This window comes from Bos indicus x Bos taurus, chromosome 3 (assembly GCF_003369695.1).
Source record: "Bos indicus x Bos taurus breed Angus x Brahman F1 hybrid chromosome 3, Bos_hybrid_MaternalHap_v2.0, whole genome shotgun sequence".
Classification (NCBI taxonomy): domain Eukaryota; kingdom Metazoa; phylum Chordata; class Mammalia; order Artiodactyla; family Bovidae; genus Bos; species Bos indicus x Bos taurus.
The window spans coordinates 25,157,602-25,173,889 of NC_040078.1; the positions used below are offsets into that span (position 1 = coordinate 25,157,602).

At 37.6% G+C, this 16,288-nt stretch overlaps 1 protein-coding gene across 3 annotated transcripts in view; it reads left to right on the forward strand.

Annotated features, from left to right (window-relative positions):
- The first annotated feature begins 5,093 nt into the window (after positions 1-5,093).
- SPAG17 (sperm associated antigen 17) overlaps positions 5,094-16,288 on the forward strand; it is a 252,300-nt gene continuing 241,105 nt past the window's right edge. For all 3 annotated transcript variants that reach the window (XR_003510028.1, XM_027535676.1, XM_027535679.1), the window contains exon 1: positions 5,094-5,237. Coding sequence is in view for 2 of the 3 variants with exons in the window: in XM_027535676.1 (XP_027391477.1) it covers positions 5,151-5,237 (87 nt within the window). In the remaining variant the exon portion in view is untranslated. The remainder of the gene's footprint in view (positions 5,238-16,288) is intronic.

A 16,288-nucleotide genomic window follows, 5' to 3' on the forward strand; every position in this document is an offset into this window, starting at 1 on the left:
GCCTTTGTGTGTGGTAGATGTTCCATTGTGTCTGACTCTGCAACCCTGTGGACTGTAGCCTGCCAGGCTCCTCTGTCCATGGGGTTCTCCAGCCATGAATACTGGAGTGGGTAGCCATTCCCTTCTCCAGGGGATCTTCCTGACTCAGGGATCAAAACTCAGTCTGCTGCATTGCAGGCAGATTCTTTACCATTTGATACACCAGGGAAGTCCACTGTTTGTCTACACTACCGTGTATAATACTCACAGCTCCTCATAACCTTATGACCAATCATCTTTTTCCCCAAAAGATTACTCATTGATCAGCATAATACACTTCGATGTAGGTTCCCCTCAACCATAAATTCTGAACTTTGTACACAATTTTTAAAAGTTTTAACATAGCACAAATGTATGAGTAACAGATATCTGATAAAACATTAAAAAATCAAACATTTAGATAAGCATTTAAAGAAATGACTTACCATGAGTTATGGGTTTTGAAATCGTCCCCAAAGGATTTACCACAAATCCCTTCACTGAAGACATTTAAAATTAGATTCAAAGAAAAACTTGAGTGAGAGAATATTCAAGTGAAAACTCCCACACTAACAAATATGAAACAGATGAATTTTTAGCTTTTTCTATTTTTAATATATACAACTGTTATTTATCTGATTCATTAAAAAGTAGATTGATATTCTTAACTCTTGGCCACAAATTACATAAAATAACATAAAAATTAAGTCAAAAGCACTTCATTATGGTTCCAAAGGCGTGCAGTTATATGACAAGACATTCAAGGCCAAAATTGTAAACTTCGAATATTGCTTTTATCACTGACAGAAACAGGGTTCCTAGGGAAGTTCTTCTTTAGAAAATGATCTACTCCCAGGCTCCCCACAATTCACTAGGGATTAGGAACTGCAAGCCTGCAGCTGATTTTAATTGCCACGATGATGCATAAGGAGAGATGTGATATCTGGAGTAACTGGCTTCTAAACAATGAGGGGCTTTAAAGATTAAAGTCAACACTTTAAATTGCACTCAGGATGGAATAGGAAGCTAATGCTGACCATTGAATGCAGGTGTAATATTCTCCATATGTTTTGGACCTTGTCACTGAAAGAGATCAAGCCCTCTGCATCACACACAATAAAAACTCCAGGACAATGCGTTATAACATGCTATCTGGAAGGTTAGCAACACAAAGATCGTGATGGTAAATAGCACAACCAGATAGTGAAAGGTGTTCTTAGATGTAGGATGCCAGTCTGAGAAACCAGAGGTCATCTGTGAGGCCTTCTGAGCCGAAATCAAGCAAGTTGCTGCATCTCCATGTACTTTGAATACCTGCAGTCTTGGCCTACAGGTGAATCTGTCCATAGCTTCTGATGCTACCTGGTAACCGTGGAAAAACTGGACACATCAATAGCTGGCTAGCCCCTTTCACATATGAAAGGGTCAGGTATCAGACCCTTTCATGCCTTAGACTTTACACCTGAATTCATTGAACTTATTGTAAGAGCAAATCATAAAACTTGAAAAAAATAATTTTTTGTAACCATAGTATCCTAAAGAAACTGCAACCCTTAAAGGAGACAGTCCTTGGTGAGCTAAATAATATTAAATGCAAAATCTTACTGGAAAAACTAAAACAAACCAGGAGTGACTGTTAATGTGAAAGAAAATTCTCTGAATAGTGTAGTTTTGTTTTAGCCACTGACATATGGGAAAATTTATGTAGTAAAGTATATGCTTATAAAGTTTCAACTTATATTTAGTGGGGGAAACAATTTATTATACCAAAAGAGCATAAATGTATGACAGATGGTAATGCTTTTTTTCTTTTTCTCTATTCTTGGCAGGGTACACTTTTAGCTGAAAGGCTTTTGCTTCTTAAAACTATGAACATTGTCATTCACACCTATTTTCTGAAATTAAACAGACCAATTCTAAGATGAAACTCCCTATAAATTTGGTTACTATATAGTGTCTTCCCCTTTTGTATCATAAATTATCTAGCATACCACTTTCTCTAGAATAATGAAATAAGCCAAAACTAGGGGAAAATATTATGTAATAAAAATCTTTATCTTTAATTCTGTAAATCAATTTTGGAAAACCTATATTTAAATTTATTCTGGTAGGACTTTACAAATGGAACTACTAAAAATTATATTGCAAGTGGATTCTTCCTTCTTGAAATCTTTATTTTTGAATTTTAAAATGTTCAGTTCTTTTAAAAAAATCACTTGCTAAATTACAATTAGTGTGTTTAAATGTCTAGCAAAGGATCTTGTAGATTCATCTTCTGAAAAATGGGCAAATATTCTCCTAAGTATATGTGACATGGGCAGACTAGTCTGTTGTATCACTTTAATATGCAGACTATTTTAAAGTAAGAAATGCATTTACTTGGTGAATAGGTGAAAGAATGTGCTGTATGAGCAGGTGGAAGTCCAGGCAAAGGATGAGCTCTCATTGGTAATACTAAATGAAGTCTCTCGAACAGCAGGAATTAGATCTTTGTGCTGTTCACAGTAGCCAGATTGCACCCTGCCTACTTGAAAGTAACAAGGCTGTTTTCTCATGCCATTTTGAAGGCCGACTACTGTTAGATTTACTAAAAGCTGATTTCTCAAATGAAAACTATTAAAAATACTGGAATAGTTACAGTAACTTTAGTTGCTATAGCAAACCCCAACATTTCAGCAGCTTAAGAAAATAAAAGCCTATTTCTCATTCACTTAATCATATACTTAATGTTCTCAAGCAAATACCTTTGGTGGAGAAATCAAGGCAAAACTGAGGGAAAAGGGGCCCTTTGCATCACAGCAATCATTCAGAGATTCAAGGATTTCTGTGTCACCCCAATAAACAGGCAAATATGGGAAGAGAACGAACAATTCTTGGAAGATGTAACTTACAACTTTAAATTGTAAGACAAAGCTAGTGACATTTTCTCTGTGATTATAAAATAACACTTAATTTTACTCTTTTCTCCCTATTTCATTTTTCTCCATTGTTTTTCTTTCTTATCTGCAGTCTGTTTTATTAATCATCTGCTAGTGATCTGGCTGAACTGATTGTATGTAATATGTTTTATTTGAAATATGCATTCACATTCAAGAAGAAAGAAAATTGGTAACATGGTATGACATATATAAACATCTAGTCAATTTTTTCTTATAAAACATAACTGGAAGGACAACAAGCTTTTTTACTGCTTTTCTAGAAAAGACATAGGACTTTTTTTTCCCAAACAATAAAAACCTATAGGAAAAATTATGATCAAAATTCAGAATGATGTAATCAGTTATTACTTATTTTTTTATTTATAAGTGTTTATATATTCAATATAAAGCTTGAATCTTTATATTCAAGCCATAATCCAGAGACAGTTTTCATCTTATATAGAAAATTTTAGTGAAGAATCAAATTTTGGAGAAAATTCTATGATAATGAGTCAATGGTGGCCTGGGTGGTTGCTCTGGAGACCCTCAGGAAAATCCCTTTCTGGCATGATACCTCTGGCATCACTATGCATCAGATATTTTATCCTTATGACAAGAAGAAAGGGATTCAGGTTGTGATTTGTGATTGCATGGATCTACTCTCCCAAAAGATAAACCATTCATATTTCAACAAGAAAATAAAAGTGGAATTTTTTTTGTAAATTTCCTGTGGAAAGACTTTCTATAAATTATACTTTCTCTTTAATATCTGTTGTAAAGAAGTGGGGTAGGAGGAGAAACTTTCCTTTCATTGATCCAAATTATGAACAATAGTTGAAAAGAAGCATCATCTTTAAACCTCAGATGAAGTAAGACAGTAGTAAATAGGTATCATTATCCCATTCAAACACAATTTCTTCCTCAAAAAAAGCAATAAAAAGTGTCAGAACACTTTCTTGCAATGAAGGATCATCTGCAGGTTGTGCTGAATGAAGTTAAGCTTCAAGTCACATGCATCATCTTAGCTACCCTGGCCCATCGGAATAATTGAAACACCTCACCTCCAGGCCAAGTGCAGGGCTGGGAGGAATGGGTAAGCACTGGTCACACTGCATTATATAGTGAAAAAGACTAAAGACTAAAGAAATAGCAAAATACCTTTGGCTGAACTCTGCCCCTGGTTGTCCTCAAAGTTGTCCCATTGTAATAAAAATTAAATAAAAATAAGTCTAAAAGAGAGACATCTCTCATTTTAGCAGGCCTAAAACAGTGGTAATAGTAGTGTAGAATTTAAGCATACTGAAATTGGGATTCATATAATCCTGGATTTTAATTCTAGTGCCATCAGTGATACACTGTGAGACTTGGAGCAACATTGTTTTTAAGTAAATAATGTAACAATGTACAGCATATAACCAGTGCTCAAGAAACAAGAGTTGTTGTTAGATTATTATGATAACTTTCATTATTACTTTGGGAACTCTGATCAGGATACTTTAGATATTGGTGCTATGTGAGGGAAAGAGAGAAAAGACTACTTAGTGGAGCACAGTGTAAAAGAACTTGGGCTAATCAGGAAGAGAAAACAGTTTATAGACACTCTTTCTGATTACAGTTATATCAAGGATCCTGTGCAAGAGTAATTGGACCTGTTTTAGTAAGGCCTTGGGAGGCAGAACCTAGACCAAAGCAGGGGATGGAGGGAGAGACAAATTTGGCTTCACATAGAGAAGCATCTTGGGCAGATTAGAGAGGAAGAGAAAACAGCATGGGCTGTCCTCTGAGTGGAGTCAGTTCTTCATTCTGAGTTTCCCAAGGTGGAAGAAATCTTGGTAAAGAAGTCGTGGACGGGATTCTAGGGATTCTGAATTTCTCGACAATTCCTCGGACCAGAGAAGGCTCTAAAGAAGCAGCAGAGGGTGGGAGTAAAAGAAAGTAGCTTGACCAGCTCGAGGCTAGCTGTATCCTTTCCTCCTCCACTTGCACATTTCTACGACTGGGAATTTCTGATTTAACCTTGGGGACTGGAGTCCCGCCCACAAGTTGCCGGTTACCGTGGCGACGGAAGCGGTTGACCAGAGCCTTTAGAACAGGTTTAGCAGAGGGCAGCCAATCCCTTCAGGAACTGGGCGTGGCTTCGGTTACTGTGGCAGCGGGGACGCTTAGTCCGGGCCTGAGGCCAGTTTAGAGGCTAATGCTCCTCCCGTTCTTTGCATGGCACCCAAGAAAGAGAAAGGCGGGACAACCACCACTGGCTCTAAGATATGGGAACCCTCGCTCATAGCTGCACAATTCAACCAGGTATGCCCGGAACCCCGTAAATCCTCTCTGACCACCCCCCTACCCCGACTCCAGTGCTGAAAGCCCGAGCCAGACTCCAGGCGACGCTGCCAGGCTGGCCTTCTCTTCTAGACATCACCGCTGCCCCCTCGGAAAATTGTACTTGGCACCGCTCTCCCAGGACTGATGGTTTTGTTCACAAAAATCCTAGGGTCCCACCCGCAGGGAGCATTGAGGGAAGAGAAAAGGGGACTTGGGTTTCAAGAGGGGATGAAAGTGAGTGGTGGGGGAAGAGTAGAGGCTCTGACATCTCACCATCCTTTTCAGTGAAGGCATCCAGAAGGTACTCCGCAAATGTACTGGAGTTGTCTTTATGAACTATTCACTTTCTCCTGATTTCTCCTGAGGAAAAAATCCTGCTGACTCATTTGTAGCCTGGCACATAGTACGGCTTCAGTAAGAGCTGTATGAAAACAGACATGGAGTATCAATGCATTTGGTATCAGTGTATTTAATACAAAGGAGCCTTCTACAGATAGGAAAGGATGACTTTCTTATGCAATGCCCTAATACCACAGTATCAAACGTTTTGATGTATTTTGAAGGTAGTCTAGGAGATCAGAGTAGTGAGGGGTTGACTGCTAGACTCATCCATAGGATGACACAAAGGCAATCTATAACCCACCTGCCATCCATCACTGACCAGTTCTCCACTCTACTCATACCCACCACCTCCAGTGAGTTGGGCAGCCCAGTACCTCCTGTCATCTGCTGCCAGAAATTCACTTCAACACTAAGTTGTTTCTAAGTCAAAGATAACATTTGCAAGGAGGAATTCTGGGAATTCCGGGCTGCTATTCCAAAAACACCTTAAAAAACTGGAAAAAATTTTTTTTCATTTTCTATGCATATCTGTTGCACTAGAGAGTGAGTACTTAAAGGAAAAATACATCTGAAGTTTCATGATGTTCTCATGAGAGATTTCTATTTGTCCTTATTTTCCACTATTATTGTTTTTCCCTGTGAACAGTGATCCTGTCTGATATGAAATTCCACCAGATGAAGAATTTTGTGAAAGTAATTGAGATATTGCCGATTCTGACATGATGTCATGGAAATTGGGGTTATTTCTATAACCTTAGGAATGAAGGATGTCAACTCAGTAATTCCCAGTTACGTTCTCAAATTCTCAAAGATGTTTTTTAAAATAGTCTATAAAAGCACCCTCTCTTTTGCTTTTATAATTCAGTACTAGCCAAAATAATTTTTTCTCCATTTTCTTTGAAATTGTGTAGGCCAAGTTTGGGCTTGGAGAGAACATTTCTGCTTGAATTATAAACTGCTGAACAACAGAGTTTGATGGAGCTGCTGACATTGCATTAAGCTTTAGTGTTGCAAATATGAAGCTATAATTTTCCTAGTTGAATGGAAAACCTAAAGGCACTATTTTCCCTTATGATTTGAAAACCTGAAATAATATTCAGCTTTCTTGTTCCTGCCTAAACAATATAATTTCAATAAATCTTATATGTAATAGAAAGAATTTGGACTCAAAGAAATATGTAACTTTAACTACAACAAGTAAACTTTGGTCAGTTTGTTGTATTCAACAACAAACTGAAGGTTTTTTATTGCAGAGGGAAGGCAACTACCCTCCACCTCCTCTCATATTTTTTTCTCAGCTTGGTTTCATGTCTGATCCCAGAGGAAAATTCCCAAATTAAGCCTGAAGTCCAGTGCCCAGAGGCATGCCCTAACCACAAAGTAATAGACTGAATTTGGGTTAAGGATGACTATAGATGTGTGAATTCCTTATTCATAGGGCCTAGCAAAGTTATTTGTACATATTGGGTGTGCAAAAAATGTTACTGCTTTAGTTTCCAGGGTTTCTTTCCATGGAGTTCTACCGCTGTGCAAACTGTGCTCCATTACATATGGTTGAGTATGTGTGTGCGACTCTGTGATTGTGTGTGAAGGGAGAGGGAAGTTTTCCTCTCAGTCTTCCATAAGCCAGTTTTTAGAATTAACTGATTAAATAGTCCTAATCAATAGTAAGTTTGAAGTCCTGTTTGCATGGGCCAGCACTAGAGTTTACAGAAAATAAATAGGTTCACAACTTGGTTTTAGTAAATTTACTTTGGATCAGTATTTTGGGCTGTCTCTTGGAGGCTAGAATAATCATCAAATTTTCAGTACATTTTAGTTGGCTCTAAAACACAAAGTGATAGCAAATAATACAAGGCAGTCTATTTCTAAGCATTAGATGATTATATTTAGTCTAGAGGTTAGGAAGATCAAAGGGGGCTGAGATAGCCAGGAAATGCTTTTTAAGATATTTACCTTTATCTGAGTTCTGAAGAATAGGTAAAGTTTGAATAGGTAGAAAGCAGGAGGACAGTTATTTTCAGAAAGGAGACCAATATGTGCCTTAAATGAACCTGGGACACTTAAATTGAGAGAGGAAAAAATGCAGGTTAGATACCTTCTAGGTATACATTGCTCGTAAATTAATTCTGTCAACCAAATGATCATTTACTAACTTTGTTATCCAAACATTTAGCTTGTTATTATATATGTGAATAGATAATATTGTTATATATGAATATATTACATTATTAGTGTATTGAACTGTCACACTTCAAATTAGGTAAATTGGAAATATTTAGGGACAAGACTATAAAAATGCATCTTAATGTTGTCTTGTATATGACATAGACATTATATTTATGGTATCTAGCAGCATTAAGTGTTAGAGATGCTTTGGTGTTATATAAATTAAAATCTTTTCATGCAACTGTCAAGGCAGCCTCTACTGGCCACAGTGAGGAACAGGTGTTAACCCAGGTCCTCGGTGATAAAAGGTGCTATCTGGAAGCATTTTGGTCTAAGATATCTTTATTTGTATTTTTTATTGTGGTAAAACATACATATATCAAGAAAGTTATCACTCTAAACATTTTTAATGTACCGTTCAGTGAATGGCATGAAGTATCTTCACATTATTGTGCAACCATCACCACCTTCCATCTTCAAAACACTTTCATCTTCCTCAACTGAAACTATATCCATTTCCTAATTCCACTACCTCCCTCCCCCACCCAGCACCTGGAAACACCCATTTTTTTAATTGTGGATTTTTGTCCCAAAAATGTGGTCTTCAGAATTTGAGGAGTCTCCAAAAGTTTGAGTTGATTTAGAAATCTCATAGGTAGAGTGTGGTTTGAGATTTTGTTAATCTTAATTCTTCAGTTCAGTTCAGTCACTCAGTTGTGTCTGACTCTGTGACCCCATGAATTGCAGCACGCCAGGCCTCCCTGTCCATCACCAACTCCCGGAGTTCACTCAAACTCACGTCCATCGAGTCGGTGATGCCATCCAGCCATCTCATCCTCTGTCGTTCCCTTCTCCTCCTGCCCCCAATCCCTCCCAGCAATTCTTAAATACTTTCATATCCTTGGATGATTATATCTTTTCATTTATTCCAAGTTTAAGGTCTCATTTTTAGGTGTGGCAAGAAGAAAGCCATAACTTGTAAGACCAACTATTTGCATAGCAATTATTTCATTTGCTTACTGTGACCCACCATAGAAACTGTTAAAAAACAGAAAAAAAAAATTCTGGCAATCCACATATACCTTAACCCAGCCAGCCTCACTAATCAAACTGATCAAATTTACTGATTTCACTTTGTAAAGATGATTTTAGGTCCCTAATACCCTACTTAGGTATTGGACACTTACTGTCATTTACCTTACATTCATAAGATTTTACTTCTTGATTAAGCTTTTGATCCTTCTTTAATATAAATATCCACATATTTTAAAACATTTGTAAATATCTACTGTAATATATTTAGGTCTTTACTGAGACTCATGGGGTCTTGCTTTCAAAATTTATATATTTTCATTATCGGTGTATGTTTATCCCTTTCAAATGAATAATAATATTTGCATCAAAGGCACAGATTAATAATATACATGGTAATGCTGTCCTTCACAATACTCACTCAGAGGTTGAGGCTCCTGGGGTATTTGGGCTAACCTGCTTCTTTAAGAGACCTGAGGATTCAAGTATTTTAAGTTCTGGTTAAATTCTGGTCCAAAAATATGCAATGAGTTGGCACATGAGGGACCAGATTACAGATTTTCTCTCTAGTCCTTCTTCCTTAATAGAACTATATGTTATGATATAACTATAGCATTTAATATAGACCTTGCAATTAAAAAATATATTTGAAACCAAATTTAAGGAGAAATTTAAATACTTTGTTTCAAATTTCAAGATCTATACAAAATGCTATTAAGTGTGAAAAAATGCCTCCTTCTACTACCTAGAAATATGCCACATTTCCTGGTTGTGCCTGTGGAAATTTGGCTCCTCAGTGTCTCAGACCACCTTCATCTCTCCACTTCCCAATGCCTGTCAGTGGCACTGGAATCCTTAGTCACTGAAGTTCATCAAGAGTGAGTCATTGCTCTTCTTCTTCAGCTGGCCTCAAAGCTCTCTTAATATTTCCTTTAATATTTTCTCACTTTTGTCTCTTCCTCTCTTTTCTCAAGCCTTCATTCTTCATTTTGATCCCTGAATTTTTACAGTAGCCCCTCACCTCTACTTATTATGGAGTCATCTATTTTTGTCACACCAAGCCTGTTTGTGAAACCAGTGGCCACTGTACCTTTCCTAAACACTGCTCACACCGTGTTCACTCCTCTATCAGAAAGCATCAGCGACTGTCTGTACTCTCAAAACCTAATCACCCTGGCTTCTTCAACCCTCTTTAAACTGGTCCCCGTTTAACTATCAAATTGAATTGCTCCAGGCAAGGCAGTTGTCTCCTTGAAGTACAGACACACGAAGGAGCCAATGAGCTGCTGGAGAAAGTTAGGCTCTCATAAAGCCATGCCTTGCAGTAAGCTTTCCTAACTACCCTAACCCACATTTATCTTCCCTCACCTTTGCTCTTGGCCCTGTCTTTTACAGCTCAGTCCTTGGTTGCAAGTATGCCTTGAATTATTTGCTATCATTTCATGTTTTATAGAGCATTAAGTATCATGTGAGCTGCTTCACAGAAAAATCATATCTTATACTGCTTAAATCTACTCCACAATGACTAGCATGTTTCTAGGCACACAAACCCATACTCAAAATCTGTACAAAATTAATTCACTGACTTACTTTGGAATATGAAGAAACTTTTATTGTAGAAACCAGGACAGGACAGTTAGTAGACTAAGGAGCTGTTTCCAAGAGAAGAGGAAGGAACAGAAAACATTTATATAAAAAAAAGTATCACAGCAGATAAATAGGCTGATTGTAGCAGTACCCCAAAAATGTTATGCAATGATTCCATTTCACTTCACAGAGATATTTCTCTGCCAACCAGGAGGCATTAAAGTGAAAGCTCTTTAGAACATATAGTTAGCAGTTGCTGCTGCTGCTGCTAAGTCGCTTCAGTTGTGTCCGACTCTGTGCGATCCCAGAGACGGCAGCGCACCAGGCTCCCCTGTCCCTGGGATTCTCCAGGCAAGAACACTGGAGTGGGTTGCCATTTCCTGCTCCAGTGCATGAAAGTGAAAAGTGAAATTGAAGTCGCTCAGTCGTGTCTGACTCTTAGCGACCCCATGGACTGCAGCCCACCAGGCTTCTCCGTCCATGGGATTTTCCAGGCAAGAGTACTGGAGTGGGGTGCCATTGCCTTCTCCAAGTTAGCGGTTACTCCTCATTATATTATACATCAGTTGGGAAATAATACTTGTCTCTTATTAAACATAGCTTAGTGACAATTGCTGAGTTGTACACACTGGAAAAAATAGTAATGAAATTTCTGGGAGTCTGGAACAAAGCTTACACCTTGTAAAGGTTTGGAAAGTAGATAAGGGTTTTGGACAGGTATTGCTGAAATGTTTATATTCCAGACCTCTTAAATAAAGTTATAAAGTATAGAGATGCTAGGATGATAATAAACAGTCTAAGTAGGTTTGGGAGGAAAAATGTTCAGTTGTGCTCGAAACCATTATGAATGCAGTTTATCAAAAGAGAAATATGTTTTATTGGACAGAACCCTTGAATAATTTTTGAGAGGCAGTGGAGGATTTTTCAACTTTTTTGATCTTCAACAGTAACCTATTTCTCATGTTAATGTGTATTTAAGACTTACTGGAAATACTCATAATATGAGCTGAAGACTGATGTCTGGCAGCAAGCATATTTCTGAAATTGAGTTGGTTTTTATTACAATATTTTCTGAAATATGCTTTCACTGATATTTACAAAACAAATTGCCAGTTCGCACAAAGGTTGTTTTAATAAAAGCCAATGAAAGCAACTGAGTTGCTAGGAAGAATGTTAAGAGGGAAATGGACTTTTCATAACCTCACATTATAATTTCTCTTTTTGGACAAAAATGTATTATTTGAATGAGTTTGGAACCAAAGGGAGTTTGCATGTCAAAATATCTACCTGGATGTTATATGTGATCATTTTTATTGCAAATGAAAAATATTAAATACAAGTAAAATGTTAAGTGTTGCCAGTATGAGTTTGGCAGCGTACTAGGAAAATGTTAGTTAAGAAATGGTGAACGTTGATCATGTTTCAGCTCTAGCCATAGAAACCATCATTAGCTTCCAGTTACCCACAGGGTACAATGTGAGATAGTCTGCCTGGCTTTCACAACCCTGCCTAATTTGGTCTTTCTCTGCCCAAACATCTTTATCTTCCTTTGCTCCAGTTGAATGATCTTTGTGGTATCCCCAGGCACATGCTGACTATTCTCATGCAGTTTCCTGGCCTGAAGATCTCCCTGCCTCCATCCAACTTCTTCTCATTAAAACCCTCCCTTATATCTTCCAGGGCCTTCCCTGGTGGCTCAGTGGTAATGAATCTGCCTGCCAGTGCAGGAGACATGGATTTGATGCCTGGATGAGGAAGATCCCCCAGAGAAGGAAATGACAACCCATCCCAGTATTCTTGCCTGGGAAATCCCATGGACAGAGGAGCCTGGTGAGCTAGAGTCCATAGGGTTGCAAAGAGTAGGACATCACTTAGGCACTAAACAACAACATATCTTCCAGAAAGGAGTTTAATCACATTATTCTGGCCCTTATTGACTTTCCTCCTTCCACTAAGCTACCTCAGTGATTGTTATCTTTAATGCTATCCTACTTTGAGCTATGGTACAACACTTTCAGTGTTACCTACTGTTCCTGCATTCTCTTACAACATTGCAAATCCCTGGAGGATAGCAAAAGATTAATATTTTTAATTCCCTCCCTCTTGCCCACAGCACCTAATAGTGATTAGTACATAGTGGTCTTCTACAAATACCTACTGAATTAAATTCATTGACTGGCTTTTACTGCCTCAATTTCCTGGCCTGTTTCCTTTTTTGATCTCCAGAATTAGTCCCAACTCATTGCTCATGAGAAAATCTCAAAGACTTAGTTTTGATACCCATAAAACAGAGACAGTGGTCATACCTCCTTTGCAGATATTAAAAAGATTGTTGAGAAGATTTAAAAACTTCTATCGTGTTATCTTAGATTCACACATCCAAACCCAGACTCTAGATTTTTCCTTTCAAACCTGTTCTCTCCCAAGTCTTCATCTTCTCATTGAAGGGTGTCACCATTCATTCAACAAGTCACTAGAGCCAAAGCCCTTGCATTCATTGTTCCTCCTCCTTTCCTGTATCCCATAATCAAGCTTTGCTGAATCCTGTTGGCTCTGCCTTTGAAACTGACTTATCATCTAGATCATCTCTTCTTTTGGCACCACCCGTACTGCTATCTTGCTTAGCTACAAACAGCTCAAGAGTTTCAGAACTTAGCCTCTTTCTCCCATTTTCACTGCCCTGTAGTCTTGTCCTCATACAGCAACCACAGTGGTTCTTTTAACTACACTGGCCTTTTGGCAGGCTTTGAATCCATCAGCAAGAACACTACTACTTTAGAGCCTTTGCTCTTGCTATGCCTTCTGCCTAGAATGACCCTTCTCAAGATGGTCACATGAGCCACTCCCAACTGTCCTTCGGAATTCTGTTCAAATATTGCTTTCCCTGACCTCCCTATGTAAACTACATCTTCACTCTCTATTCACTCAACTCTCGTTCAGTTCCTGACCTTCTACTTCATTTGTCTTAGTGTCTGTTTTCCCTCTTGTGATAGTAAGCTCTGTGAGGGCAGGGATATGTCTCACTCATTAATACATCACCAGCACCTGACATTTAGAGGGGCTCAATTATCGTAATTATCTCAATTAATTTAATTGTCTCTGGTTTATGTTTAATACATGGTAGTGAAAAGAAAATATTTATATTGATTTATTTGATATACATCTTTTATTGCATCATCTGGGTATATTGATGCAACTGGGTCTACAGTGAGTTACAACTGAAACAAAACATTTGGAACTTTTTTCAAAAAACTGTGGGCTGAAACTCCAGAAATTCCATTTCACCACTCTGGCACTGTTTTCATGTTAATGGTTCTCAGTGAAGCCATCTTTCTTGGTACCTATTCAAATAGTTTGAGATATCACAGGCGCTGTCCTACTGGCACCCCCAGATCAACAAAAAACATTTAACTATTAATATCTTTAGCATCTTTAACAGGAAAAAGAAAAAGAAAAGACCCGAAAGTGAAGTCACTCAGATGTGTCTGTTGGTGACCCCATGGACTGTAGCCTGCCAGGCTCCATGAGATTTTCCAGGCAAGAATACTGGAGTGGGTTGACATTTCCTTCTCCAGGGGATCTTCCTGACCCAGGGATCGAACCCAGGTCACCCACATTGCAGGCAGACTCTTTACCATCTGAGCCACCAGGGAATTCTAGTGTTTTAGCATCTTGAGTTTTGCAAATAAGGTATTATTAAAGCACTTTTACATGAAACATTCAAAGTTTTAGCAATAGTAATTGAATGTGCTACTTTGATTTATATGTTTTCCTAAAGGTTTCCTTCTCCCTTCAGTAGATAAATGCTTTGCCATAGTCAAAGCTGTAAATCTACATTGCAGTGGTACACCCATATATTATTTTTTGAAGTTCAGCTGAGTATTTTATGTCTAAAAATGCTCACTTATGTTTAACTACATAGTAGGTTATGTTAAAAGCTTTGATGATATGTTTTTAAATGTTTTGCAATTACTTCATTGACACATTTTGATTAAAAATTTTGTTTCAGTTTTTTTAATGCATGAAACTGATTATATATTATGTTCTTTAAATTTTCCTTCATTAATTATTTCAAAATGTCCTTTTTGAAATTGTGAACTTTAGCAAAACCTGTTTGCCATTCTGATTAAAAAAATGTGCTTGCCCATTCAACTTTTAACAACACAAACTTAAGAGTTCCATTTCCACCCAACATTTATATTATTTGCAATATAATCAAATTTAATTAATCAGATGCTTATGTTGAAAGAATTATGTTGTTTTGCACTTCAGAAATACAAACTATTTATTAATGTCATAATTATTTTTACATAGTATCAGAATATGCCTTAGATTATATTGATTATATTTTTCTTCTTTGATCTCCTGAAAAGTCAGAATACTTATCTATTCATGATACTTGAAAAAAATTTTAAAAACCTATCCAACTTTGAAGTCCTCTTCACTGTGGATTTCCATTTTAAACATTTTATATTATAAACTTATATAAACATAACATGTTATTGATATAAGTACATAATAAATAAAAATTATGTACACAGGAATTGAATTACACTATCATTTACAAACTGTAAAAACTAAGCAAGTCAGAAGCAATAGTTTGAGCTTGAGGAGGATGACTGGGGGTCCTCTGGAAGCCCAGAGTGCTTAGGGAAAGATGCCCAATTTACCTTTGCTGCCTATCAGGACAAAGTCTAGACCATAAGCCATGCTGCAAAATTCCCCTCATGCTACACTGCTAAGGAACTCAGGTATCAATGATCAAAGCAACATCTTATACTGATCAGTTTGTACTAACAAGGCTATATTTTTCATTCCTAATTTTACCAATTTTTTCCTACCATCCAGCCTATAGTCCAGTTCACCCACTAGGTGGGCATACTTGTGTGTATCCAGGAGGTATCAGAACTGTCTCCTCTTCTCCCCTCTGTGTTCCCTCTACATGGCCACCCGTTTGTCCTTCTGTCCTGCCAATATGATCATGTCACATCCTGCTTCAATCTCAACCCTTACTATTACTTACTTGGCCCTTCTTCCGGGCTCCATTCCAGCCTCATCTTCCCTCCTCTGTCCCAGCCCCTGTCATACCTAACAATTCCACAACTCAAACCTGCTAGGTAATTCTGTGCCTTCATGTATATAGGATTTTTTTAGAATGCCCTTCTAAAAAAAGTCCTATATAAATCAGATGTACCTCCTCTGTACAACGAAGACTGACTTCCTATTTCCTATTTAAGTTCGCCATATTTCCACAGTACGTATGCATGCCTTGATGATGGTAATTATATTAGAGTTATTGGTGGATCTGCTCTCTCACTTGACTGTGCGCTTCTCAGGGACAAGTAGTGAGTCATATTGTCTTTGGGTCCCCTCTGTTGAATACACTCAGTCCTTCATAATTGGAGGAATGATGAAAACAAATGCAGTCATTCTTCCTGTTATACCACAACCACCCACCTTTAAATCACATTCTTCCTACCTTCTGTATTTTTTTTGCTGAGGTAAAACAAACAAATGGCAGTATTAAATGTTCACTCTAATGCCTTTTGGTATATGTACACACCAAGATCTAGAACATTTTCAGTCATATAGAAGATTTCCTCAAGCCTCTTCCAAACAATACCTACACCCCCAAGGAAATTAACTCTGTTCTGACTATTAACACTATTCTACCATCATCAATTACTTTTCCTGTTCTTAAATTTTATTTAAATGATACACATGAACTCTTTATGCTTAACATAAAGTCTGTGAAATTCATACATGTTGTTGCATTATAAATCATGTGTTCTTTTTGATGACTGCAGTATTCCATGTATGAACGTACTGTGATTTATTTGTGTATTCTCTTGCTGATTGACATCTGGGTCATCTCAATGACATTGGGACATTGCAGTTTG